Source organism: Artemia sp. Qi Xiang Cuo, chromosome 18 (assembly GCF_049724085.1).
Source record: "Artemia sp. Qi Xiang Cuo chromosome 18, ASM4972408v1, whole genome shotgun sequence".
In the NCBI taxonomy this organism is placed as follows: domain Eukaryota; kingdom Metazoa; phylum Arthropoda; class Branchiopoda; order Anostraca; family Artemiidae; genus Artemia; species Artemia sp. Qi Xiang Cuo.
This window is the reverse complement of record NC_142811.1, coordinates 46,131,142-46,158,696: the sequence shown is the minus strand read 5'-3', so window position 1 is coordinate 46,158,696 and position 27,555 is coordinate 46,131,142. Positions and strand designations below refer to the sequence as shown.

Here is a 27,555-nt window from a genome sequence, read left to right as displayed (position 1 = left end):
ACGACCAGAAATTAAATAAAAAAAACAAGTTTTTTAAACTGAAAGTAAGGAGCGACATTAAAACTTAAAACAAACAGAAATTATTCCGCATGTGAAAGGGGCTGTCCCCTCCTCAACGCCTCGCTGTTTACGCTAAAGTTTGACTTTCTCACAACTCTTATTTTTTTTAAACAATGAAAACCTTATTCCTTATATGAAAGGGGTTGTCGCCTCCTCAATGGCTCGCTCTTTACGCTAAAGTTTTTTTTTGTTTGAAAAATAGAGTTGTGAGAAAGTCAAACTTTAGCGTAAAGAGCGAGGCGTTGAGGAGGTGACAGCCCCTTTCATATAAGGAATAAGGTTTTCATTGTTTAAAAAAAATAAGAGTTGTGACAAAGTCAAACTTTAGCGTAAACAGGGAGGCGTTGAGGAGGGGACAGCCCCTTTCATATACGGAATAATTTCTGTTCGTTTTAAGTTTTAATGTCGCTCCTTACTTTCAGTTTAAAAAACTTGTTTTTTTTATTTAATGACTCTTAAAAAGTGAACGAGAACTTTAAATTTCCAATCAAATGAGCCCTTTCCGAAGTTTGTACGAGCATCCCTTCCATAAGAACTATATATGCCACTAGAGCTTTACTTACAACGCCTGCCTCCGGGCCCTTGAGAGTTGCGTCGACACAGGAGTTTTTCTTATCTGACCCTTGAACTATTTTTAATGAAATGGCTATTTAAAAAAAAAATGGATGTGCTTGGGGGGAAAAGGGTATGTGGGGGGGGGGGGGAGCTAGTTGCCCTCGGATATCTTTTGACTCTTAAAAAGTGAGCTAGAACTTACAATTTCCAATCAAGTGAGCCCTCTCTGAAGTTCAAAGACTAAATAGTTCAATAAGACTAAATTTCATCTTAAGATTAACCCTAGATAATTAGATGGCGATCTTTACTTATAACATCAATAATAGCACTTCTATATAACCTAAACAAAAAAGAAAGCAACTGATGTACAGAATTATAAATCGTGGATATATTCAAGCAATAAATTGCGTGAATATATTACGTTTTATATCATTGGAGTACATATAACTCTTCATTAATTATGCTTATGGCTAGAAAAAATTATATTCTGTAATAAGTTTTTATTGTAAACTACAAGATAACGGGCTTTCACCTGGAATGGGCTGTGAGATTACAGTTCAGATTCGACCTCATGAAAGTGCTTTCTTATGCACATTTTTGTGCTCATTCAAATTGTTTAATTGAGAAAAACACTTTTCGTACACATCACATTTAAACAGTTTCTCACCAATATACACTTTTTGATGCCAAATTAAAGAGCCTGTATTAGAAAAGCTCTTCTCAAATAAATCACATTTATTTATTTCTCACCTGTATGCAGTCTTTGATGTCTCTTCAAAGAGTTTGTTTTAGAAAAACTCTTCTCACAAAAATCACATTTAAATAGTTTCTCACCTGCATGAACAATATGGTGCACATTCAAATTGCTCAGCTGAGAAAAGGTCTTCTGACATAAATCACATTTATACGGTTTCTCACCCGCATGCACTCTTCGGTGCTGATTCAAATTGCATGATTGAGAAAAACACTTTTTGCACACATCACATTTAAACGGTTTCTCACCTGTATGCAGTTTTTGATGTGTCTTCAAATTGCTTGATTGATGAAAACTCTTCTGGCACACATCACATTTAAATGATTTTTTTCCTGTATAAATTCTATGATGTCTTTCCAATTGCCAATGCCAGTGAAATCTTTTATTGCATATATTGCACTCATAGTCTTTTCCGCACTTTTTCCATTGCAAGCGACCGTTAAAATTTTTAGCTTCCAGGAACGCATTGGCAATACCTGTTGAAGCATCTCCAATTCCTAAAACAAAATAAACAAATGGGATAGACAATACCTAAAACAATGTACTAAGATATTCTTAATAAGATATTCCGCAGTAAAGATGCTCACAAACAAATCAATGCAGGAAACAGAATAGAAATAAAATATAAAATAAAATAGCAAAACGAGAGGCTTGAATCTAGTTTTTCTAATAATTCATTAGCAAAATCTAAGAAGTTCTGGGAAGAACTCAATTCCGACTTCCAGTTAATGCATCAAAAAATCATCCATTTTTTTGGATTTGTTTTCTTCTCAGACTCGTTGTGATTCTCACTGTTGCTCCTCTTCTAACCGCATATTTCATTTGCAATTCGATGTGATCATCCCTGTCACATACACTTTAACCGCATATTTCTTTCAATATTATATTCATTTGGGATTCATTGTAATGCTTGTTATTGCATGTATTCTAGCCGCTCATTTCGTTTGCGCTTCATTTTCGTGCATCATTACATCAACATTTGTCATGCCTCATGCTTTATCTGTTCGAATTCATTCAAAATCGTTTTCAAGAAAAATTATGCATACATAAATACATAAACAAATACATAGTTGCTCGTATAAAGGGAGTATATATACATTCATTACTCTAGTTTTAAGTCATGAGGCGTAAACAAAGAAATTTCAATTGAATTAAGAAATTCCAGCGTAAATTTAATTCCACCGTCCAGTTAAGGCATCAAAGAATTATCCATTTTATGGGATTCCAGACCATTATTTTTTCTATAGCCAATTATACAATATATTTGATTCTAACAAGAAAAAATAAATTTGAGATATACCTTGACTGTCAAAAGATGTGGCGCCGTATTCTTTTGTGTCAGGTTGAGGTTTACATGGCCCTGAAAACCCAGGAAAATTTCCAAAAGGAACATCTTCACATTTCGGAAACAAACAAGATTTTGGAATGGCTAAGATCCCATCATTGTCACTAGGTAAAGAATCTTCAATTTCTAAAACAAAACAAATAAAATCGATATACAAAAATTCATCAGAAGAGCTAATTAAACAAATCCGACCACATTTATCTGTTTGTCACGAGAGTTGATATTAATAAGCAGCTCAAAAGAGCTGTGTGTTTCGCAGGATCTATGTGTTATTTGCATTTGCTTTTTTCTTTCCTCGACCACTTTGCATGGAAGAAGTTGCCGTTCAAACTTGTGAGGTGGCTCATTCAAATAGAAAATGAAGTTTAGTGTCCTTTCTGAGAGTCAAAAAGGATAGATCAACCAGCCACCTTTACCACACCCCCTTCAGCTGCCTTGCCCCTAAAAGAAATCTAAGCAAAAGTCTTTATATAGCCATTTTGCCAAAAATCATTGAACGCCGGGGCCTTTGGGCCAAGGGCTGTAAGCAAGGTAAGTTGCCCAGGGTTTACAGGTTTTATATATATATATATATATATATATATATATATATATATATATATATATATATATATATATATATATATATATATATATATACATATTGAACCCTCGGTCTTGAAAAAAGCTATGGTTATCAAGGTCAAAATTAAAAAAAAAATGAAAAGAATAAAGAAATAGTATGTGCATGAAGGTTGTCAAAAGGGCATATCAGCGATACTTCAGCAGCAGAATATGGCATTGAATTGAAACTGTCAGGTCTAAAACTACTACTACATCACTACTATTGAGCTGAAGCGAAACACTCTAGATCCATCTAGATCAAAAGGGTGACGGCACAATATCCAAGGTAAAGCTAAAGGTATTTCGTAAAAACTTTGGTTAAACTAAACCAAAAGAAAACTAGCTCCGTCAATTCTGGTAAAAAATGAGCATCTGCGATATCTCAGCAACAGCTAAGGGTATTAATTTAAAAATTTCAGGGTAGGTTAAAAAACTATGAGAATGCAGCAATGGCTCTCATCAATGATTTACTAAATTAAGGTGAAACTTTGAGAGCTTTAATAACTACTGCTGGTGCTAGAGCTGAAATAAAAAAAAAGAGTTTATATACCTCCAGGTTGTCTAAATAAAATACATATGGTATTTCAGTAACAGAATAAAGTATAAAATTGACTATTTCAAATTAAGTTGAGGGGATGAAAACATAAATCAAAAGACACGTTGCAAACCCACATTGCCGAAAAGGTATCTATACAATATATCAGGAAGAGTTCAGAGTATTAAGTTGAAACTTGCAGGCCATGTGGCTAGGTATGACGAGCTAATGCAAAAGACAGTTTGTGAATCAAGTGTTGCTAAAGGACAGCAATAGTATTTGCATCCGAAACCTCAAGAGCAGCTTTTAGGGCATGTTGAAAGGAATATGGTATTAAAGCAAAACAAACTATGGACATGCAGATGATGAAAGGGGCATATAAGCAGCATCTTGGGACCGATTTGAGGTATTAAGTTGAAACTTCCAGCACAATTACTCCAGTTACTACTTAGGCTATTACTGCTACTGTGACTACTTGTGACTATGACTGGAAAAACTTGGACCAGTGACAACAACAGCTACAACTATTACAGTGACTGCCACTACTATCAAACTAAATCAAGAGTTTAAGGTTATTTAGGATCTCAAAATGGCATCGATGCAATATCTCAGGAATAAAACAGAGTACTGAGATGAAACTTTTAGAAAAAATGCGGGTTATGTGAAACCAAATCAATAGGTAGTATTTGAAATAATGCTGTCAAACACACATATATGCAATAATTCAGGAAAATCTAGGAGTATTACGTTGGAACTTTCATGGCATGTTTTAAAGGATATTGAAGTAAATCAAAATGCACTATTTGTATCCAAATTCGCCAAATTTTGTATGTAACTCCACTATAAATGATATATAACTACGCATTTCCTAAAATTCTTACGCATTTTAATTCCCACCTCTTCACTAAATCCTGATTTAGTCTATAATGTTTTAAAAATTTGTAAACCCACTTCTTAAATTTAGGATAAAACCCTCCATAAGGCATAAAATAATACTGAAAAGATATGAATCAAATTTTCAAATGCAGAATCCATGAAAAAAAAAATGAAAACTTACAGCAAAGGTTTTTTTGTCAAGACCTGAACAGGTATACACCTGGCGTATATGCAATTTTTTCAGCGCTAGCAATAAGAATTGAGAAGAACAGCCGTTAAAGTAACAAGAAAAAAATTGTCACACTATTAAAAATACAGTGAACCATTTTGAACCCTTCAAATTATTTTCTTCAAAGTTGAAATAAGATGAAAACAAAGCATTAAAATGAATATTACATGTTAAATTAAGGTTTAGTTTTAAAACATACGGAGACAAATCATCAATTTCAGTTGAATTAAGAAATTCTGTCGTGAATTCAATCCCTCCTTGCTGCTAATCCTTTACAGACGCCAAACACTACGTTTCATGTAAAATGGTAGTTTTCTGAAATATCCAAATTACACAATAGCATAATTATCATCTTATTTTTAGTTTCAAGTAACATTTTCGAAAACATAGCATTAAAGTGAATATTAAATGTTAAATTAAGGTTTAAAAATCATCTATTACACAAGCATACATGAAAAAACAGCAGAAAATGTGCGACAAAATATATCATCATATAGATCTAGAAAGTGTAGCTTTCCTGATTGCTGTAGCAAGACAGGAACTGCCATTAATCACCAGTAAACTGGTTAAAACAAAATATAAAATGAGACTTAATGATAAAAACTTTACAAGATTATAACCCTAACAACTTGCTTCAGATTAAGAACTGAAAAGAAATAAACATATCACCAAACAGCTAAAAATTTAAGCTATGCATTAATATGTTTAGCATTAAAGTTCTTCAAGATTCAACACTTCAAATTGTTAGTCAATTGACTTCCTACAACGAAATACTTTTAGAAAGACCAAATAGGGTATTCTCGGTTGTTGCATTTACCTTTTAAGTTTACTATTGACATATAATTAGATTGTTGTTGTTTTTCTTCAAAATTGTAAAACATTACTTTTTTTACTTGATTTTGACATATTCTCCCTGTTCTATATCTGTTCAATAGAGAAAAGTTCTTATAACAAAGGGTCTGGAGCCCTTTACACTGTGACGCAAGTCGCCACCTAGTAAAGAGGGAACCCTAGCTTATAGCAACCAAAGACTTATAAACGCGTTTTGAAAAAAAAAAAAACTGTCAAGTGAGGAAGAACACCTTTTGAAATTGATTAGGAAATAGTAACCATTATGGTTACATTATGGTACATTATGGTTACATTATGGTAACCATAATAAACAGCAACCATTATGGTTACATAATAGTAACAATAATGGTAAAATTAATAGCAATAAGATTTATAGGGTAACTTTCAGTAACCTCATAGTTACTCACTCAGTTACTCATAGTAACTTTCAGCGAGAGTTCTTTCTGATTAATATGAAAGAAAGAGGATTGTCGTATTGATGATGCACCATTGCGAAATGTATCTAGACCTACTTCTTATTATACTAATATTCTTCTTATATTATCAAGATCGGAAGTATACTATTCGTAAATATATCACTTACAGTAGCCACCAAGTATTCTACTTCAAATTCATGTTTTCAGTACATCTAAACATGGGGATTCTGAAGACATGATTAAATAGCTTTGAATTTCTTACAAACTTTGCTCAATAGCAAAGGTTCTAAAGCCTAATTAATTATTGAAAAACTTGACTCAATTGAAACGTGTAAAATGGGTAGTAAAAGTGTTTTGTTTTGGTTTCTGTGAAAAAGAACAATTTGTACGTTTCCCTTCTCGATTCATTGTGGCAATTAAGGAAATAATTCATACTATCAAAATTATCATAATAATACAATAGCGACTAAAATAATAATTGTAGAAATTCACCATTTTCAGGAATGAATAGAACTAAGGTGGAGTGAGGGGAAAATGTGTTTTCATTTTGATGTCTTTGGTGCCTTAATCATATACTTTTCTGTCACGAAAATGTTCAACCTGGCACTCTAGTGACATACTTTTAGAGTGGACATAAGAAATTTCTATCATTTTACAGTACGTTATCGAGGCAGGTCACATACTTTTCGACTGAACAAAAAGAAAAAAATATAGATGTCAGAAAACTCACTTTCTTTGTTGCAAACATTTGATTCAAGTTCAAATGGCCTGAAATTTTTATTCATTTGTTCAGATACGCCAGGAGAAACCACCAAAGGAGTATCTTTATATTTGGGTGATAAAATAGAGTATTTCTTTCCAAAAATATCTTCACTGAAATCTGGGAATATTTCTTCAGCTTCTAAAGAAAATTGCAAACAAATTAACATAAATAATTTCACGAAAGAAACGCTTCTGGTATTATAAACTTAATAAACTAAATTATAGACACGACACAATAATTATTACATGGTGCTTCAAAATTGAGAAAAAAATTAATAATAAAAAAATCAAAAAAAAATTCTTTAAACATTAAAAGATATTACAGACGTATTACTTTCAGTGTGATTACATTTAAAAAATTCCGTTGATCTGTTTCAACTTAATAAAAGATATGCTATTCTAAGTGAGAGAGGCACATCAATAGACTTCTACAATACAAGAAATATAACCAGTTTTCTTGGTATTGGTAACAGGACATTTACCAATTATATCCAATAAAATTCACAAATTTATTTACCAACTATTGTAATTTTCCATGGCAGCTAAATACCCAAAACACTTTCTTGATTCTTAATTCACAAATTTATTTACCAACTATTGTAATTTTCCATGGCAGCTAAACACCTAAAAACACTTTCTTGATTCTTAATTCACAAATTCACAAATTTATTTACCAACTATTGTAATTTTCCATGGCAGCTAAACAACCAAAACACTTTCTTGATTCTTAATTCACAAATTCACAAATTTATTTACCAACTATTGTAATTTTCCATGGCAGCTAAACACCTAAAAACACTTTCTTGATTCTTAAGACTGTCAAAATTAGTGGTGGAACTCAGCCAGATCTCTCTGTCTTTTTTGAACATATATTTTTATTCTAGTAATTTCTGGTCGGCTTAGTTAAAATTAGTGAATTTTATAAAGTTAGAAAAAACTCCAAATCATGAGCTTTTGAAGCATTTTTTATATAAAATTCAATTCTTAGAATTTGGCTTGTAATGACAATTGAAGGTTATGAGAATTTGGTCTGTGGTGATGTTTCAGTGATTGATCTGTAGCGAAATTTTACTCACTGTCAGTTGCCCATAATGACTTGAAACCTGAATGTCTAGAAGTTTCGAATTCTCACTGAATGTCTGAAAGCAATTGATTATCAATGACTAGCATGCATTATGTACACAGTTAGAAGAAAGAGAGGGGGTCAGAAGCCATGGCCCAACTTGGAGCCTATCAACGATTCATAATAAAACTCTCTGTCTAATTTTAATTTCATAGTAATGCAACCAGTAAGTTTCTATAACAGATTTCATAAGCCCCATGCCTTGAAGGGGAATTGGTTTAATTAGGAAGGGGAATTGGTTAGTTATTAACACTTTTGCTGTTGCAATATGATTGTTTTGTATTCTAATAGCTCTGTTTACGATAAACTCTCGAACAAATTCCAGAGGTCAGTTGTTGTGAAGTGTATTTTATGGTATTTGAGTAGTGTTGTCGTAGATGCCTTTATTCTCCCTTTACAGGGGAGATAAACTCTGGCCCTCAGGTAATTAAACTTTTGTAGCGTGCCTCAGGCTCCGGCCAGAATAATGAAGCCTATCAAATGGGTAAATACGTCGGTTTATAATTGAATCGCGGAGAGGTTGTCTAAAACACAACACTTTAATTCAATGTACACATAACATTCCAGATATAGATATTCCATTGAGACTGGCTGTCCCAAGTGAATTAAATCTCTCAGAAATGACAATAGCAGTTAATAAGATACAGACACTTACAATGATCTGACAAGATCCCAAGGTATTTCTAACAAGATAATAAACGGGCAGAGGTTCGCCCTGCAAGTCAAAAAGTCTGTCTTCAGTCTCAAAAATCTGGGTATATATATATGAAAAATTAACCACGTCCTTTTGATTCATTCACGCATTTAGCCAGGAAATTGGCTATTGAGCAAGTTTCCTCCAAGCTTATACATTCCACAATTTGTTTTTTTATCTTAATAAAAAAGTGGTATTTTGAAATTTTGTATTTAAAGCTTAATATATTTTTACTAAATTAATAATTAACTAAATTAGAAAGCTTTACCACAGTACTCCCCATTTGAAGAAGAATAGTCCCAATTCTCAATATTTTACTTTTAAAATAACTTAATAATTTTTTTTCTTTTACAGCTATTATTCTGCCATCTTTGGGTCATTATGTGCATATACCCTCAATGGGTTTCCTTAGGGTCATGTTTCTGGTCCAATATAGGCCATGTTCTTTTTTGTCGAATGATTTCAATTTGAAATTCATCCTTGTTTCTCTTTTTCTCTGTCTCTCGGACTGAAAAATACTCTTTTTACCCTTCTTCATATGCATCTTCTGTTTTAACTTTACCCCAAGCGGCTTAAACATTATATTAGTGGTTTTGCTTCAATTAGATTTATATTAGAAAAGTTTTATGAATTTTTTTTAGTTTATTTTTAATTCCCATTAATAATTTAATTTATCTGTGTGATGTGGTTGATATACCGTTTATTTTTCGTTTTAGAAATACCTTGGGTAAATTACACATAACATTTTTGATTTTTTTAATTTTCACATATTTTTCCAACACAAAGAATTTTCACATATTTCAATAACATAAGCCATTTGGGCTATGTAGCACATTCTCTAGGCCTAAATTAAGTTCTGATTTTATCTCACTTTCTGATGAGCTTGTAGGAAAGTGTGTAATACTGGTATAGTTTCCAAAATACCAGTTGATCAAGTATGTTTTGGTTTCTGATGGTATGAGATAATAGTACATGATACTTTTGAAGTGTCCTTAAAATTTGTTATTTCCAAGAATCTGTCAAATTATGATTGAGAACAAAATGGATCCGAAAGGATGTTACGAAATATTTTATTTCCAAAAAAAATAGCAAAGGCTGAATCTAAAATAAATATTCACATTAGAATACACATAAAACATAATTTGTTACCTATATATAGTAAAAAGAAACACTCAAAATTTGTATATATCACTGCATTCTCTTTTTTTTAACGAAAGTTAATTACTTTTAATTACTTTCTCCTCTTAATATATAAGTATTAATCACTGAACAGATTGTTTCACAATAAAAATATTTATACGTTGACTCGAAGTCAAACCTTTATATATAGCATTAAATCACCAGTTAAAACTTAAGTAAATAAAGATTATAGTATATATATATACAAGCATTGTGTAATAACTTACACAAATATTTTTTTTCTTAATTCGCAAAAATAGATAGGATATTTAACTACTGGTTAGAACTCAAAGCATCTAATCTAATTAATCACTGCAATATTTGTTCTTTGTACAACCTTTAAATAAGTCCGTCAAGACTTTTATCTGATAAGTCTTAACTGCAATTAAAAAATTTACAAAAAAACTCAACTCTAACAAATATATTTATACACTATAAATGGTTAGTATGATTAGCCTCTATATAAGGGCTTGGCAATAGTTCATATAGCATGATCTTTCAATCAAAATTTCCATATTTACAATTTTTTTGTATATGATAACAATTCCATATTTATAAAGGGTTTTCAAAATGTCTTTATAACTGTATATATTTTCTCAAAAATATTTTGTTACCACTATATAACTTTTCGATGTATGACTATATACATTTTCTTATCTTTGTTTTACAACTTTGGTTCTAATTTGAACCAATTTGAGTCATTTAACTGTCATTGGCTTAACTGTTATTGTGCACACACAATAATTAATTATTTATATTATTGCCACACTTTTTGATTTGTGGCCACAATTTTCTCTTGGACTATTCTTTTTTCAGAAAAGTGGCCCTTCTGCAGAAAACACCTGGCCTTCATGGCACACAGTAATGTAGTTTTAGACATACAAGTGACAATGACTATTTTCACTTTAACTTCCCCACTTTTAGTGGTCTTGTCTTAGTTTTAAAATTCAACTTAAGTCCTTACGTATTTTTTGTGCATTCTTTTATTTTTTCTGGCCTTTTTAGTCATTTTTCTGAAAACGACTCCCACATAAGAGAGCAAAATTTTTTCCTGTCTACTTGGAGCATTTCTCCAATATTTATATTACTCTCGGCCCGCGTTAACCACTGTAACTTTGGCTCTGTAGAATTAATGCTACTTATTTTGTACCTATTTAGTACAATTTTCATACTAGTCTCGTTCGGTCAGTTCAATATGTGCGTATAACAGAGTTTAACTGACTCCATTCAATTTCTTTTCCTTTTAATTTCGTCTGGCTATATTTTCAACTTGAACCCTTCCCTTTTTTTGATTCTTTTTTTCAATGAAGCCTAAGGGTTTTTTTCAAGTCTTTTTCCTCTTTTTAAGTAAAATACGTCTTTTTTTTTTAAAGAATATATTTATATGTTTCATATTTTTTTCAATAACCTTCAAAAGTTTTTATGCTGATTCACCTTATTTTGCAAATTCATTATCCACTTAGTTTTAAGAGATGGGGGGGTGTCTAATTTTTGCAACCTGTATTTTTTTTTAAATTATTCAAGTTTTTCTGTTCAAAAGTGTTTGTGTTAGAAAGGTACTGTATTTATTCAGCTGATTTTTTAGAACATTTTTAATTAAGTTTTGCCCCGCATTTGCAAGTCTTCATTTCTTCATAAAAATGCAATTTTTACGACAAACTAGTTACAGATTTTATTTTAGTTTTAATTACGATCTTATTTTATTTGCCAAAGAGACAACAATTCTCTTTGCTAGGCTACATAGCTTTGAAAGCGATTTCCACAATCTGTGGTTTATTGATAAGCTTAAACCTGGGAACGTTTTATGAATGAATTTCTGTTCATTACTGCAAGTTTTTTTGTTGTGTAATGTTATATTTTGTTTTCGAAGAAAAAGTGGATACGTTTAGTTTCTGTTAGACAGCTTGGGATTTGGGTGTTTGGGTTGGCACAGGTGAAAACCAATTGTTTAAACTAGGATTCTCCTGTGCCAGTTCGTTTTCTCAGATCCAAAACATCGCTAGAGTTAAAATTATTATCTTGAACTATGAACTGTGGTTTGCTTGTGACGATCGGGTTAATTTTTTTTTGGCTTATTTTTAATGGATTTTTTCGTTGACTTACTCCTCCTGATAAGTTTTTAGGTTATAACATATTTTTATATTTTTTTCTTTTTACTTAGCAACCATTTTTTTTTCCTTCTAAGCTTATTCTAAGTTTTGCTGAAATCTTTATAGCGCTTAATTATTGTCTTTAATTTTTTTTTCACCTAGTGTAACTAAAAAAAAAAATTACTATATTATACTATAACTAATTTTAATAAGATTACAGCTAGCTTGTACATGTATTGCGCAATTAATATAAAATCTTACTGTTTTTCCTATTATAATTTTTTAAAATTCTTCAAAAACAATTTTTTTTTAATTCTACTGGAATTGCAATCTCAGAGAGTCAAAGGTCAGTAGATGCATTGCATGTACTTAACAACGAGAGACCAGGAGTGATTGAGCTCAACTCCAAATTTGCTAGCTTCCAGTGACCCTATTTCCGTAGTCAAGCCTCCTTCGTCTTTTTTTTTAAATTAACCCCCAAATATTTTTTTCAATACACATATCAAAAGAATCGCCTTTTAATGCTGATTCTAAATATGTATTATTTAAATAGTTTCACAACACCTATTTATAAGTTACGTGGCCTTACTTAATATCTTTTATGGAACGTAGCCTAATTCGTTTTGACAAGTCTTGTCATTACACCATTCGTGAAGCCATATCTCGTCCTGGGAACAAAATTTTTGCTGGAAGTTATGATATTACTTCAGATTTGAGCTAATTTCTTTTCTCTGGGACAGTAATAATTTATTTTTTTTTACTGGTGATATATAGTTGAAGGAAAACTTTGATGTTATTTACATACCGATTAAAAAAAGAAAATATAGATATTTCTTTAGAGGCTTTTTACTCGTTTTATTTTTTTATTTTTTTTTTCCGTTATAATTGTTTTATTCAAATATGAATCTGCTGGGGGCTTCGCTTGTTCTGCCTTTATCCGTCTCCTGGTCCGAATTTTGGACCCCAAATTTTTGCTTTTCTTCTTTATAATATTTGCAAGTTTTTCCATGCTCTCTATAGTGCGGTTTACAAGGCTCTAAATCCGAGCACGGTTTTGTTGCCTCGTCAAATATCTTTAATCTTTGTTTCTCTTGATGTTTGGCCTTTTTCATAAGTGCTTTAGCTACTTGTGCTGCTGACAAAGGAATTTGTTGCTGCCCCTCTCGTTTCTTTACTTTTCTCCACAATTTCTCTCTTAAAGGGGGTTTTTTGGCGATGGCCCAGGTTTAGTAATATCGGTTTCTGTAGAAGAATTATTAATGTCACATTCTGTTAGCTCACGTCTGGTAGATGGCGTTTGTTCCAAAAGCCATTTTTGCGTTAAGACTGTAGGTGAGTCTAATGTATAAAAATCAGATAATTCGTTGGTTCCTTCTAATTTTTCTTCTTTGGTGGATTTTACCTTTGGTTTATCATGTTTTAAACCCTTATGTTGTGTTTGATGGTCTTCATCGCTAGTATCCGATAAGCATCGAATATTTCCTCTCTTCTCTTGTTTGCTGTGGAGAGTTTATAGCCAAGACTGGGCTAAATACTCCTTCCACTCCTCCCAACCTTTGTGGTCATTAAAAAGGTCATAAAATTCACATGGTCTTCTGATATATACTGGTGAAATCGTGTCCTCTACTTCTTATGAAAGTATTGGCTCTGTTTTCCACTGTTTTGAAAAACATCCCTTTTTCATTCTATTTTGTTGCACTACTTCTTCCTTTTCCTTATACTGATGCTTTAAAACATATTTTAAGTTATTTGATAGAATCTTTATAATCCTGTAGGGCCCATTCTTTTTTGGCTTTAACTTTTTTGTCCCTTCCAGGTTAGTCTTGTACACATAAACCAAGTCTCCTAAACGGTAATCTGTTTTTTTTTGCTTGTTTGGTCATATTTTTCTTTTTGTTCTGTTTTCGCATCTTCCAGATTGTCTTTAACTTGCTCCATAGCTTTTTTCATTCGCATCACCATTTCTTGCTTATATTGGTCTAAGTTGTAATATATTCTATTATTTTGTATTTCATCTAAACAAATTCTGGGATCTCTTATATGTTGAAAAAAAATGGCGTTTCTTTTAAGGAACGTGAAAAAGCCGTATTTATTGCAAAGACTACAAATCGTAAATGTTCATCCCAATTTTCATTTTCCTCTCTTGCATGTATTCCCAGCATGTAAGCTAATTCCCTATGCTTACGTTCAACCTTCCCATTAGCTGCGGCCAAATAATACGATGTAAACCATCGTTTAACATCCAGATATTCTGTACATTCGTATAATAATTTGGCTCTAAAACATGGCCCATTGTCGCTAAGTAAAACTCTAGGAAGAATTCCGTGTTCCAGAAATAGGCGATTGACCAAAGTCTTCGCAATGGTTTTTGTCTTTTCATCTTTAATTGGAAAAGGGTATAAATTTGAGTTGAAATGATCGACTACGGTTAGCACGCGCCTGTTTCCTTTCCTGGAAACTGGTAAACTTCCTCCGGTTCCCCAAATGTCTATTGACATTAATTCTCCTACCCCTGAAGGGATGGGGTATTGACCCAATTCAGCCCTAGGGGTCCTTGATGGCGACTTTTGTTTGGCGCTCTTGGCAGCTTTGTATGAAAGCTTTTACTTTTGAGTACATTTTTGGAAAATAAAATTTCCTTTCAGCCTCCCCATAGTTTTTGCTTCTCTCATGTGATAGCCAATCGTCGCATGTTCCATCCGTAAAACTTCTCCATCCAGAGATTTTGGAATTACTGGAATAATTTTTAAGTCATTTTTTCTATATTCTTGCGATGGTCTATGATATCTTACCAAAAGATTTTTGCTTTCGTCCAGATCAAAATTAGCTAAGTCCTTTAAAAAATGTTTACTATGTTCTGGCAATTTTGTTCCTTTGATACAAAGAATTTCATTTCTAAACAAAATCATCTTTATCTTGATAATTTGCAATATTTTCATTTGGTAGTACTTCTAGCTCTTATAGTTCGTTCTGGATAGCTGTTATAAAATTTCCTTCTGATCTGGATTTTGTGACAATTAGTCTGGTAAAATGTTTGTACGGCCCTTTATATATATTGGGGTATATGAATATGCTTGTAGATGCAGTATCCACCGTGTCAGCCGGGCTGAAGTATTTTGCATCGTATGTAGCCAAAATAATGATTTTTGGTCTACGCGTAAAATGAATTTTTTCCAAGTAAAAATTGTCGAAAATATTCTGTAAAAACTACAACTATTAAATAGCCCTTCTCAACTGTCGACTATTTTCTTTCTGCCTCCGATAGTGACCTTGTAGTGTATTGTACTATTGATTCAACTCCTTCAGAATTTATTTTCTATAATATGGCTCCTATACCGTACCCCGAAGCACCTGTTTGCAAACAGAAATCTTGTGACAAATCTGGTAGTTTAAGTATTAGTGCCAGTAATAATTGCCTTTTTTTTTCATTTAGCGCTTGTTTTGCGTCTGCTGGACATTCGAATTTACCTGATTTTTTCAAAAGGTTTGTCAAAGGTTGCGCTATTGTTGCATAATTTTTAATATATCGTCTGAAATAGCTTAACAAACCACAAACTGATTTTTTATCTTTAGGAGGCTGTAAATTTTCTATGACTGTAAATTTTTCTGGATTTGGTGAAATAGTCCCTTGGTTTATCAGGTGTTCAAGGAAAACTAATTTTGGTACTACTATTTTTAACTTTTCTAGTTTTAACTTTATGCCTGCTTTTTCAAACTTTCCCAGTATTTTTCTAAGTCTAACAATGTGGTCTTCTGGGCTTTCCTGTAAATATACTTACAACATCTAAATAATCTAAGGTATCTTTTTTTCTTCCTGGTTTGTTATTTTTTAACACCAACTTCATTAGTCGACTAAAACAACTTGGACTAAATGATAAGCCAAAAGGCATACGTTCCAATGTGAACGTTCTTCCATCGTCTAAGGTTACTCTAGCCTTAGGCTTTATCTTTACATTTAAAGTGATTCGTCAATATCCTGCTATTGAGTCAAAACTTGTATAATGTTTTGTACCTCCTAGCAAATCAAAAATTATTTCAATCCTTGATTACTTTATCACCTCTTTAACCATGATGGCGTTTAGTGCTCTAAAATCTATACATAATCTCCAGCTGTAATGTTTTTTCCTGGCTATTACTAGTGGAAAATACCAGTTACTAAAAATCTCTTTAATTATTCCCTGATTTTCCATTTCCCTTAATTAGCTCTAGCCATTGTTTTAAATCAAAATGTGTTTTATACGGTAATTTTTTAATTGAAGGGCCCTCTATTGATATTTTGTGATTGATTAAGTGAGTTAATCCTTAATCCGCTTTGTGTCTTGCAAAAGTTCATTTGAAGTCCCAAGGAATATTGTCCATCCTAGTTTATATGTTTCCTGGTAAATATTTTAAATCAAATTGTTACAAGGAATCTTTTTTCGAGATTCCTTCCTTTTCTTGGGTTTGCGATTTCAATGAAGATAATTGTTCGTGACTTGTGTAGTTTACGCCTAATTCTAGACTTTCTAGAGATTTTATTGCTAAATTAGAAATATTCTCCACTGATACAAGTTCTATCTGGTTCAGTTGTACTTTATTATTACTTAGATTTGATAGTTCTAAGTACGTTATACCATTTTCAATTTTTACAGCTTAATTTTTCACGAACATTATTGGGTATTATTTATGGTGTATCCTCCTATCAAGGCATCTAGTGTTTTAACATTTTCTTTTTTTACATTTAATGTCGCTAGAAATTGAGCTGTTTTTCCTCCGTCTTTTGTGATTTTTCCGCTTATTTTTAGGTTATAATTCGAATCGTCACCTTCGTTATCTGTTGTTACACAAATTTGCCTATTATTTTCATTCGTCTGGTTTATGGTTATTTTACCAGATATGGGTTCCCATATGATCCCATATTTTCTGATGGTATCTACTCCTAGAATACAATTAAATGGTAGCTGCTTGCATATTACTACTGTTACTGTTATTTCTTTATCTCCTGTACTAAATTTTAATGGACATTCTCCCGAAATTGTCAGCTTGTGTCCTGTCACTAATATCAAGGTTTTCTGACATCTACTTATGCGATTTTTGACACTAAGAATAAACCTCTTAAAAACTCCCTCTTGAAATAGTGATTCAGAAGCACCTGTATCTAGTAAACATGGTAAATTCTGAAAACATTCAATTTGAAAACAACGCAGAATCGGTAGACTATTAATAATAGCTATTGTATCGCAACATTCTAAACTTTATATGTGTCTTTGTAAGGAAACAGCTCTGTCGACCCTTAGAGGCTTGTTTCTCCATTTAAATGCCCACTGTTTGGCCAAAAGTTTGTGGGATTATCCCAGTTTTCTTCAGCGTCGCTACTTTAACCCTGGGTATTGTTAACCGTTTGCCTCCTGGGCCTAAATTCAGGAATATTATTAGGTGTTCAAGTATTATTTGTTCCCTGCCTTCCTAAATTTCTGCCCCCCTGCGTTCTGAACTGGTAGTTTGTCTTGTACGTCTGGCCTTCTTTGCGTATTCTATGAAGAGGTGAAGTTTTTCTCTAAAAAAATAAAAGAAGAGGTGAAATTACTTACTTAGTCTTATTTATACCGTAAATTATCAGAAAAAGTCTTTTACTCAGACAGATTTCAGAGATAGGGTTGATGGATTAGACAGAAAAAAAAATTAAAAAAAAGGAGATACAGAGAAAAATCAATAGAAAAACAAATACCAGCAATCTGCTGCATAGTGGTTTGGTTTGCTACAATAATAGCAATAAAATTTTCTCTTAAATTGTTTGTTTGTTTCCTGGTTACTTCTAAATGTTTTTGATCTTTCTTTGTTGGTTCCCCAACTATCTGTCTTTGGTGGAGGAGGGTGCCCATATTTTCTATAGTTATTAGCTGCTAATCTCTCAAGGTCGTGGAATCTGTCAGCTATTTCCCTAGACGGCGACTCTTGGCCTCCGTCGCGCCTTTTTGGTTCATGATTTGGCTCCTCAAAGTTCACCTGTTTCTGTCCCCTTTCATATTTTTTACTTTCTTCTGCTTCTGCGTTATCTATTGGCATTTGACCTAAATGTTTCATAGCTTGGTCAATTTGCACCTCTGTTTTGACCAGTATTATAGCCGGCTCAAAATTTTCAGATATCCACTATATTATTAGTTTTAATAAAGTTTTTGGTAACCCTTGGGTAAAAGTATGTAATTGTACTTTCTGTACTGTCTCATCATTTCAGCCTTTCTCTAATTTTAAGCATACGGATCTCAAATTTTGTCGGCATATTCCCTGATACTAGTTGAGGTATTGAATGTCACTACCTCTCTTCTGACCCTCTCGGAGATGCTTGTTTCTATGAATCTGGTTTTAAAAGATTCAATTAGAGTGCTGATGTCCTTGGGCTGTTTTCTTTAATTGCCTCAAAATGTTTAAGGGCGCTTCCCTTTAATCTGGCTGCATCGCATTGCTCTTTGACCTTATCTTCAAACGCTTCAGTTAGTTCGTCGAAAATTTTTAATTTTTCGATAAACTCATCTACGTCTGAATTTCCCGCGTATTCTGGTATAATTTTTGCAATTTCAAGTACTGTAGATAGGGAAGTCATTTTTCATCTGATAAAGCCATTTCATTTCAATCTACTATTTTTGTCTAGCCCTCTCGACCCAGTTTTTCCAGCGACCACCAGTTGTTGTGAAGTATATTCTATGGTATTTGATTGGTGTAGTCGTAGATGACTTTTTTCTCCATTTATAGGGGAGATAAACTCTGGCCCTAAGGTAATTAAACTTTGGTAGCGTGCCTTAGGCTATGACAGAACTAATGAGGCGTACCGACTGGGTAAGTACGACGGTCTAAAATTAGATCGTAGAGAGTTTGTCTAAAATAAAGCGCTTTTGTTTAATTTACGTATAATTTTCCAGATATAGATATTCCACTGGGACTGGCTGTCCCAAGTGAATTAAATGTCTCAGAAATTACAATAGTAGTTAATAAGATACAAAAACTTACAGTAATCTGACAAGATCCCAAGGTATTTCTAACAAGATAATAAACGGGCAGAGGTTCACCCTTTAAGTCAAAAAGTCTGTCTTCAGTCTCAAAAATCTGGGTATATATATATGAAAAACTAACCACGTCCTTCCAGTTCATTGACGTATTTAGCCAGGAAATTGGTTATTGAGCAAGTTCCCTCCAAGCTTACACATTCCACGATTTGTATCTTTATCTTAATAAAAAGTGGTATTTTGAAACTTTGTATTTGCGTCTTAATATATTTTTACTAAATTAATAACTAACTAAATTAGAAAGCTTTACCACACAGTGATCGAGTAACGCGATTTCCTTAGGCAGCATAGTGTATAGTCTTATTACCAAAAAGGTGCAAAATGTGTATGTGTTACAAAGATTCTTTCGGGAAAATTACAAATGATTCACAAATGATTACGTACACAGTTGGAAGAAAGATAGGGGGTCAGAAGCCATGGCCTAACTTGGAGCCTATCAACGACTCATAAGAAAACTCTCTGTCTAATTGTAATTTCACAGTAATGCAAACAGTAAGTTTCTATAATGGATTTCATAAGGCCCATGCCTTGAAGGGGAATTGGGGGGACTGTTTAGTTATTAACACTTTTGCTGTTGCAAGATGATGGTTTTGTATTCTAATAGCTCTGTTTACAATAAACTCTCGAACAAATTCCTGGGGTCAGTGATTGAGTAACGCGATTTCCTTAGGCAGCATAGTGTATAGTCTTATTACTAAAAAGGTGCAAAATGTGTATGTGTTACATAGATTCTTTCGGGAAAATTACAAATGATTCACAAATGATTACGTACACAGTTGGAAGAAAGATAGGGGGTAAGAAAACATGGCCTAACTTGGAGCCTATCAACAACTCATAATAAAACTCTCTGTCTAATTGTAATTTCACAGTAATGCAACCAGTAAGTTTCTATAACAGATTTCATAGGGCCCATGCCTTGAAGGGGGATTGGTTTAATTAGGAAGGGGAATTGGGGAGATTGGTTAGTTATTAACACTTTTGCTGTTGCAATATGATGGTTTTGTATTTTAATAGCTCTGTTTACGATAAACTCTCGAACAAATTCCTGGGGTCAGTGATTGAGTAACGCGATTTCCTTAGGCAGCATAGTGTATAGCCTTATTACCAAAAAGGTGCAAAATGTGTATGTGTTAGATTCGGTCGGGATCCTACAGAATTCCTTCGGGAATCGAGTGAGAGAAGGTTTAAGTAAAAAGATCGTGTAAAGTAAAATTGGTAAAAAAAAAGAAAAAAAAATGATTAATAAAATAACTTATTGGGTTCAAGCAAGAATCATTACTCTTATTTCTTATATTCTAATCAAAAAGAGGGACAAACAAACAGACCACATTGCTTAGCTTTAATTAACCAATGAAAGACTAACCTGAGAAATTTAAGCTTGCGTTAGCCATTCTCTCTGTCCTTTCCAAAATCTGATTCCCAATGAGCTTAAAAAAGAAAAAGAACACAGATATATGGACAAGTCTTTACAGTTTGGATAGACTTGAATTTCAAACCCATAACCACACATATTTTAGGAATGTCTATACTGTAATTATTAATGTCAATTTAATTGCTTTCATTAAAAAGAGAAAAAAAAATCAAATTCCCAAAACTACCAGGTTACAACACAGAAGAGGAACAGTCCTATCGACTGTTATGTCACAAAATAGTTAGCAAGAAACAATTTGATGAAAAACAAGTAGCTGTATGTTTTGTGAAATCCCATCATGTTATAAACTTGAACAAAAAAAATTCTAATTAACTTTGTCCCTCAACATTCACCTTCAAATACCTTGGAAGTTCAACTGAATTCCCTAACCCACTCCTGAGATATTATAAGCACACCCTCTAGACAATCTTGGATGCAAATAGTGTCTTTGGATTTAGTTATGAAACCCCCCTTAACCCTCCCCGAAAATTCAATTAATACACTAGCCCATTTCTGATATATTGCAATACATCTGTTTGTCAACCTGGATGCACGCAGTGGTTTTTATTAAGTTCATCATCCCCTTTAATAGGCCCATATAACCTCAACTAAAAAACCTTAGCCATTCCTGAGATGATTCAGATATGCCTTTTTGACAATATGGACGCATGTTGTCTCTTTGATTTTGTTCAATACCTTCCTCACGATCCCATGAAAAAAAATTCAAGTTAATGCACGAAGCCAGGTAATAATTACCTTTAGCCTGATGCAAAAAGTGTTGTTTACAAAATTCACCATCCCCAGCATGAAAGACAATTTTGACAACCAAGATTAATTTAACTCCTTTGATTTAGTTCAGTATATTTAGGCGTATAATAGCAGTAGCGATGGCAATAACTTAAGCAGCGTATAGCATCAATTGCAGTTCCAAGTAGTCACAGTCACAGCTTGGTCAAAGTGATCTAAGACTTGAGAGCCTAATTAGAGTAAAGCAAAGACAGATACTCTCTGTGAGAGGAAAAGATGGCATAACTTTTTCAGATTTGTATAAAAAGAGTTGTAGGGCAGTTTATCATTCTAGGGCAGATAAAAAAACACAGTAAGGGTATTTCAGATAGTCTATCAGTTTTTTGAGCCATTTGAAAGCAACTGGAGACCAAAATATGATTCAAAAATACATGACCAACTATAACCACAGGATGTACAGGCGACTGGGCAACTGAGATTGTTTATATTATATGGACTTTGCCAAGTAGGAAATCCCACTAGAATCAGCTACGGCAGCGCCCATGATTATTTGCAGCAAAAACTGAATACCTTTTCACTAAATAACTATTTTCTAAAACGAAAAATGTAATTTTTCTTTTTTAGTAAGTAGAATAAAGTTCTTTTTACAAAGAAGATAACAAAACAAATAAACTTGAGGACAGGCCTAATATTTGACAAACTGGACATTGTTTAGTCCGATGGTTAATTTTGATGAACAGCCCCTATTTGTGGTTTTTGTTGTTTCAACAGGATGTTTATTTTTTGTGAACATAAACAGATGCAGTCATCTTTAGCAAATCTCAGTGCATATCTAAATATAGAAAGAGAACTACCAGTTAGCCAAAAGAATAAAGACCTGTTTCAAAATAAAAGCTATGAACAATCTTGTGCTTTGAAAAAAATCTATGAAAATAATAAAGGAAAACAAATGCTTACTTTTTCACTCTAATAATCAACATGTTCTCCATTATCTTCAACCTGGCTAGAAATATTGTTCTCCCCTTTGTCAATAAGTACTGGAAATTCATCTTTGACTTTCTGAAAAAAAATACAAATAATGTATGTTATCCAAGTATCAATATAAAGATAAGGTCAAAATTTAATCTAGCCTATCACCCAAATTCAATATTTTATGAACTGATAGATGAACTGTTGTTTTTTCTACTGATTATAATTGATCTGGTTCAGAAGAATACAGAAACATTCTGATAGATCTGTAGTTTTATTACAAAATGTATAATATGAATATCTCTTTTTCAAATTAATTACTGTGGATGAATATAGCCTAGTTATTCTAGAGTAATACTTGATGTGACTATTGGTGCCTGAGCAAATTTACTAGAACACATCTACCGCAAAGAAATGAATAGGTAAGTAAGCAAAATCCTTAGTTTAGCTTATTCAAGGGTATGAAAATAAACAGCTTTTAAAAAAAGGCTAGGAGCTTTTGTAAAAAAAAATAAAAAAAAAAAAAAAAAAAAAAAAAGGCCCTATTCCCATCTTAAATGAACAATGGGGAATAGTGACCTGAAAAGGCTATTTCTTTGAAATTTTAACCTGTGTGGTAGAAAGATCTTCTGGTAGATGTCAAACAGAACTATAAAAAAGGTCACATCTGTGAACTATAGCGTATACTAAATTCCTGAACTGAAAACAATTTCTAAAGAACTTAAAATTGTAAGCTTATCAAAGTTTGCCAAATTGCAAAACCAGGAACCAAGGAGGAAGGAAGATTTTCTTTTATCTTGGATTTGTATTGAACAAGTGTTTTTGATTTTTTTTTTTTTTTTCATATAGTTTAAATAGATCATGTTTGGCAATGCTTGTCAATGCTAATTTCTGCAAAAATCAGTTGTTATGAAAAAATACTGAAAGATTTTTTTTTTACTTAAACCATGGCTTAGCATAGTTTGTCAAGGTGGAAAGACTCACATGAACATGAAGTATCTACATGCTTTTTTTAAAAAGTCAATAAGCTTCAATCTGAAGTCTTTTTAGAGAATTTTTTTTTAAATCTGGGGACCCTAACCTCCCAACTTACATCTCAAACCATTACTCAAAATTTAAGTATTCATTTCTATTTTAACCAGTGGTCTAAGGACTTTGATTAACATATTATTAAACTCCATTGTCATAGTCTTCAAGGAAAAAAAAATTTAAGCAGTTTTGGCAAAAATCAGGAAACCCTAAGATAGCCTAAAGGCATTTTGAACTAAACCAAACCAGAGTTCAAGAAAAAAAGAAATGTAAGACCAAAGAAGAAAATCAGACCTTGCACTTTTTGACTGTTACAATAACAAATTTCTAACCAAATATATTTTTCAGGTGGGCCAGGAGATTATAGTGTCTGGGTATTACACAAGTATGTTCATCAGCCTAGTATGTTCACAAGTGTGCTCATCAGCCTTTCAACATCAGCCTAGTTCCTTCTGAAATTAAAATAAAATTAAAAACATAACTATATTTTGGTAACTTGACATTGAATAAAGCAAACTTCAATAGAAAAACTTACAAGTGAATTGCATGCAGCAAAATCTCTTTTATACAAAGAGGAACCAGTTTCAGCAGCATAGTATATCACGTTATCATTTGAGGTATCTGCTATGGGATATTCTGGATTGCTGGAAAAATCTTTGGCCAACAAGCTGTTTTCAGAGTATGAATCAATTGTGTTTCCATTTACACTTGGTCGAGTCACTTGAGTGTTCTGAGAGGGATAACTAGGTTTCTGTATATGGTTAGCTGTCTCATTAGGATAAGCAAGACCTTTAACTTTAAGCATTTCAGCCACTTTTATTAATGAACTAGTTTGAGCTTGTGGAACAGTCACTTCACCTGTATACATAAATTTTACCAAAGCTAGCAGATCATGAAATTTCACATCTTTTAGAATAATCACAGGATGGGGGTGTGAGATCCCTAAAAGCTGGGTTTCAAAATAGGAACTATAAGATGAGAGAATAAGTCTGTGACATTTGATGCTTTGACTGTCACATGATAGGGTGACATCTGTGAAGTGTTCACTGTTTAATAGAGATAAAAAAGCTCCATGAAAGACATCCAGGTAGCTGTTCCACTTTAAACAAAATTCTTTTTGCTCCATTTCAGGAATAGTGACTATAGCCTTGAATGACACAAACTCACTGAAACAGAATCTAACACATAAATAAGTACTCCAAATCACAGGCATTATAAGCACTAAATGTAAAACTCTGAAAGAAAATACTCTGCAATTAAAAATTAAAGAGCAACTCAATGCATGCATTTGTCTTTCAAAGCTTTAACATTCCATTTCAATTTATAAATATTCCTTGCTTGATAATAATTCTGTCTCAATTCTGTCAACAATTCTTAAATCAACATTGTCTAATTTACTTTTTGTTTGAACAACATGAGACTCTTAGATTTAACCTGAAAGCTTTAGACTCAGGCCCAGTCATTGTAATGTGATTACCAACCATATTTCCAAAACATTTTAACCAAATTACATTTTAGCTACTGTAGGCTAGTGAAATTCCTAATCAAAGTTTTTTTCACAATTTCACACAAATTTTTCCCAAAAAACAAAAAACAAGCTTTTTGCTCATGCTTGTCTTTCAGTAATTAAGCATAATCCAAGAACCATGGCAGTCCAAAAAAGAAAAATGATATTGGAGGGTAATTGAATGACATTGAAAGGTAGAAGGCTAAATTTTAGAAGCTTGAAATGCCAATAAGCAAGGGAACTGTAGGCTACTGCTATATATAACCAAATTATATTTTTGCTATTAAAGTGAAATTACTGAACAAAACTTAGTAGTATTTTCACCAGATTTTGGTGAAAGAGGTGCAAAGCTTTATAATTACATTTTGGTTCATTGAACTAATCAGAGAAGAAGTTGGTGTTGTTAGATAGCTGAAACATGGAATTGCTTAAGGATTATACTGTCTCAAAACTTTTAATGCAGACACATTCTGTGAAATTTAGAAGCAAAAATTTGTCAATTTTGAATTTAACCCTGGGCTGTAGCCGTTTGTGGTCCAAAATGGCTGGCTGGATCTTAAGAGGCTCAACAAATCCAGACATGATTCTATATATAATCACTTATGCGCATAATGATAAATATATTTTGCGCATATATGGCCAAAAAAATACCTTAGAAAAGATCAGATTATTATGTTACATCACTATGTAACTTGATACAGGGGTGCCTGCTGACATGCTTCTGCCTGACTTTTTTATAGGTTTTGACAATGTTTGCTTTATTATTGCTAAATCACCTGTTATAATATGTTCATAAGTTGGATTTACATATGATAAAAATTGCTCACACTTACAAACAGGTTTCCAATTACTATCCGTGTCAAAATTCTTAAGTATTAAATTATAATTAAAAATCATTTGTCCTATTGTTTTTGAGAACTTATATGTTATAATTGGATTATTCTTATAATTTAGATTACTAGGAAGGGCCTGTTTCAAATCTCTCTGGTTTAAAATTCCAGGTAAATTTATATCCTTTATTTGCTTACTTACCCCCTGCATAACCAATGCAGAGCAACATGCCCCAGGAATCCATCAGGTTCTGACAAAGTTTGTCACAAGCAACTTGTAGTTAAGCTACATGAAGTTGAATCCCTGCTATGGATCCTTGATCTGCAATCTCTTTTCTCTATCTACAATCTCAATGTGTTCAGTTATTTGATGGCTCTGGTAACTACATTCTTTCTTCATCTAAGAATATTTTGAGTGGACTTCCCCAGGGAAGTGTTTTGGGTCCTACATTGTTTAATATCTTTATCATGGATCCTACATTGTTTAATATCTTTATCATGGATTCTCCTTCCATCATTGGCAGTAAACTTTTACTTCCACCATCCAACTATATTTGCAAATGAGGGAGTGGGGGTCAAACTTACCTCTCTTTTACATCAGAAATAAAATTTGGTAAAGTTCTACCAAATCATATTATTGAGTTAGGACTAAAGTGAATACACCATTCAATGCCTTTTTTTATGCTGATTATGAATATAATAATAATTTCTATCGGAAATGAATTTCAGCCCCCCCCCCCCTAGATATACCTAACCTAACCCAACCTAACCCGGAATTGGCATATAACGGGGGGGGGGGCTGAAATTCATTTCCAATAGAAATGATTATTATATTTGTAATCAGCATAAAAAATGGCATTGAATGGTGTATTCACTTTAGTCCTAACTCAATAATATGATTTGGTATAACTTTACCGAAAATTTACCCCCACCCCCATAATGTGTAAATATAAACCCTGAATGTGTATATATAGGGGTGGGGGTAAAATTCATTTCCAACAAAAATGATGATTATATTTGGAAAGAGCATAAAATAAGGCATCAAGTAGTGTGTTTACTTTATTCATAAGTCAATAATATGAACATCAAAAGATTTACCAAGTTCAAAGTTAATTATATGAAAATTGACACAGCTTTAGCTAGGCTAGCCTATCAATATTTAATTTTATTGAGAATGCTTGGTAAATCTAAAAATAAGCCAATGTCTTTGAAAACAAAAGCAAATTAAACCAATAACAGCCTTACATTCATTTCAGCTTATTGTGAGTCAAAGACATTTTTATAAATATAATGTGTTATTTTCCTTCTTAGTCAACCCTAAAGTATTAATTATAGCTGCTTACCTTGGAGTTTTTATCAGTTTAATTCCCCTTAAGATTCAACGTTTTCAGATTTCGAATTTCTTTTGTTGCTGTTGCCATCGGGGCTTCAACTCTCGAATATTAAAATTCGGAGCAAGTCTTAAAAATTCGGGGAGGTCTAATTTTTTTTCTTCAAATTTATGATTTTTTTACTCTCTAAAATCTATCAGTTCCAAATTAGATTTTCATTTGTTAAAACCTTAATCTCTCTGGTTTAAAATTCCACGTAAATTTATATCCTTTATTTGTTTACTTACCCCCTGCATACCCAATACCCAAAACTATATTTGCAAATGAGGGAGTGGGGGTCAAACTTACCTCTCTTTTACATCAGAAATAAAATTTGGTAAAGTTCTACCAAATCATATTATTGAGTCTACCAACTTCAGAGTTAACCTAACCCTGAATTGGCACATAAAGAGGGGGGCTGAAATTCATTTCTGATAGAAATGATTATTATATTTGTAATCAGCATAAAAAAAGGCATAAGACTCAACGTTTTCAGATTTCGAATTTCTTTTGTTGCTGTTGCCATCGGGGCTTCAACTCTCGAATATTAAAATTCGGAGCAAGTCTTAAAAATTCGGG

The 27,555-nt window shown here is 32.7% G+C and overlaps 1 protein-coding gene across 1 annotated transcript; it reads right to left on the bottom strand.

Moving 5' to 3' along the window:
* Window positions 1-484: 484 nt before the first annotated feature.
* On the bottom strand, window positions 485-26,129 carry LOC148941557 (uncharacterized). The gene is made up of 5 exons (XM_089104196.1): window positions 23,805-26,129; window positions 20,477-20,540; window positions 6,956-7,126; window positions 2,670-2,915; window positions 485-1,866 (listed from the first exon to the last, which is right to left on the bottom strand). Exons 1-5 carry the CDS (start codon window positions 24,555-24,557, stop codon window positions 1,355-1,357), a joined length of 1,746 nt encoding a protein of 581 aa, XP_088960322.1. The 5' UTR covers window positions 24,558-26,129; the 3' UTR covers window positions 485-1,354.
* Window positions 26,130-27,555: the final 1,426 nt, after the last annotated feature.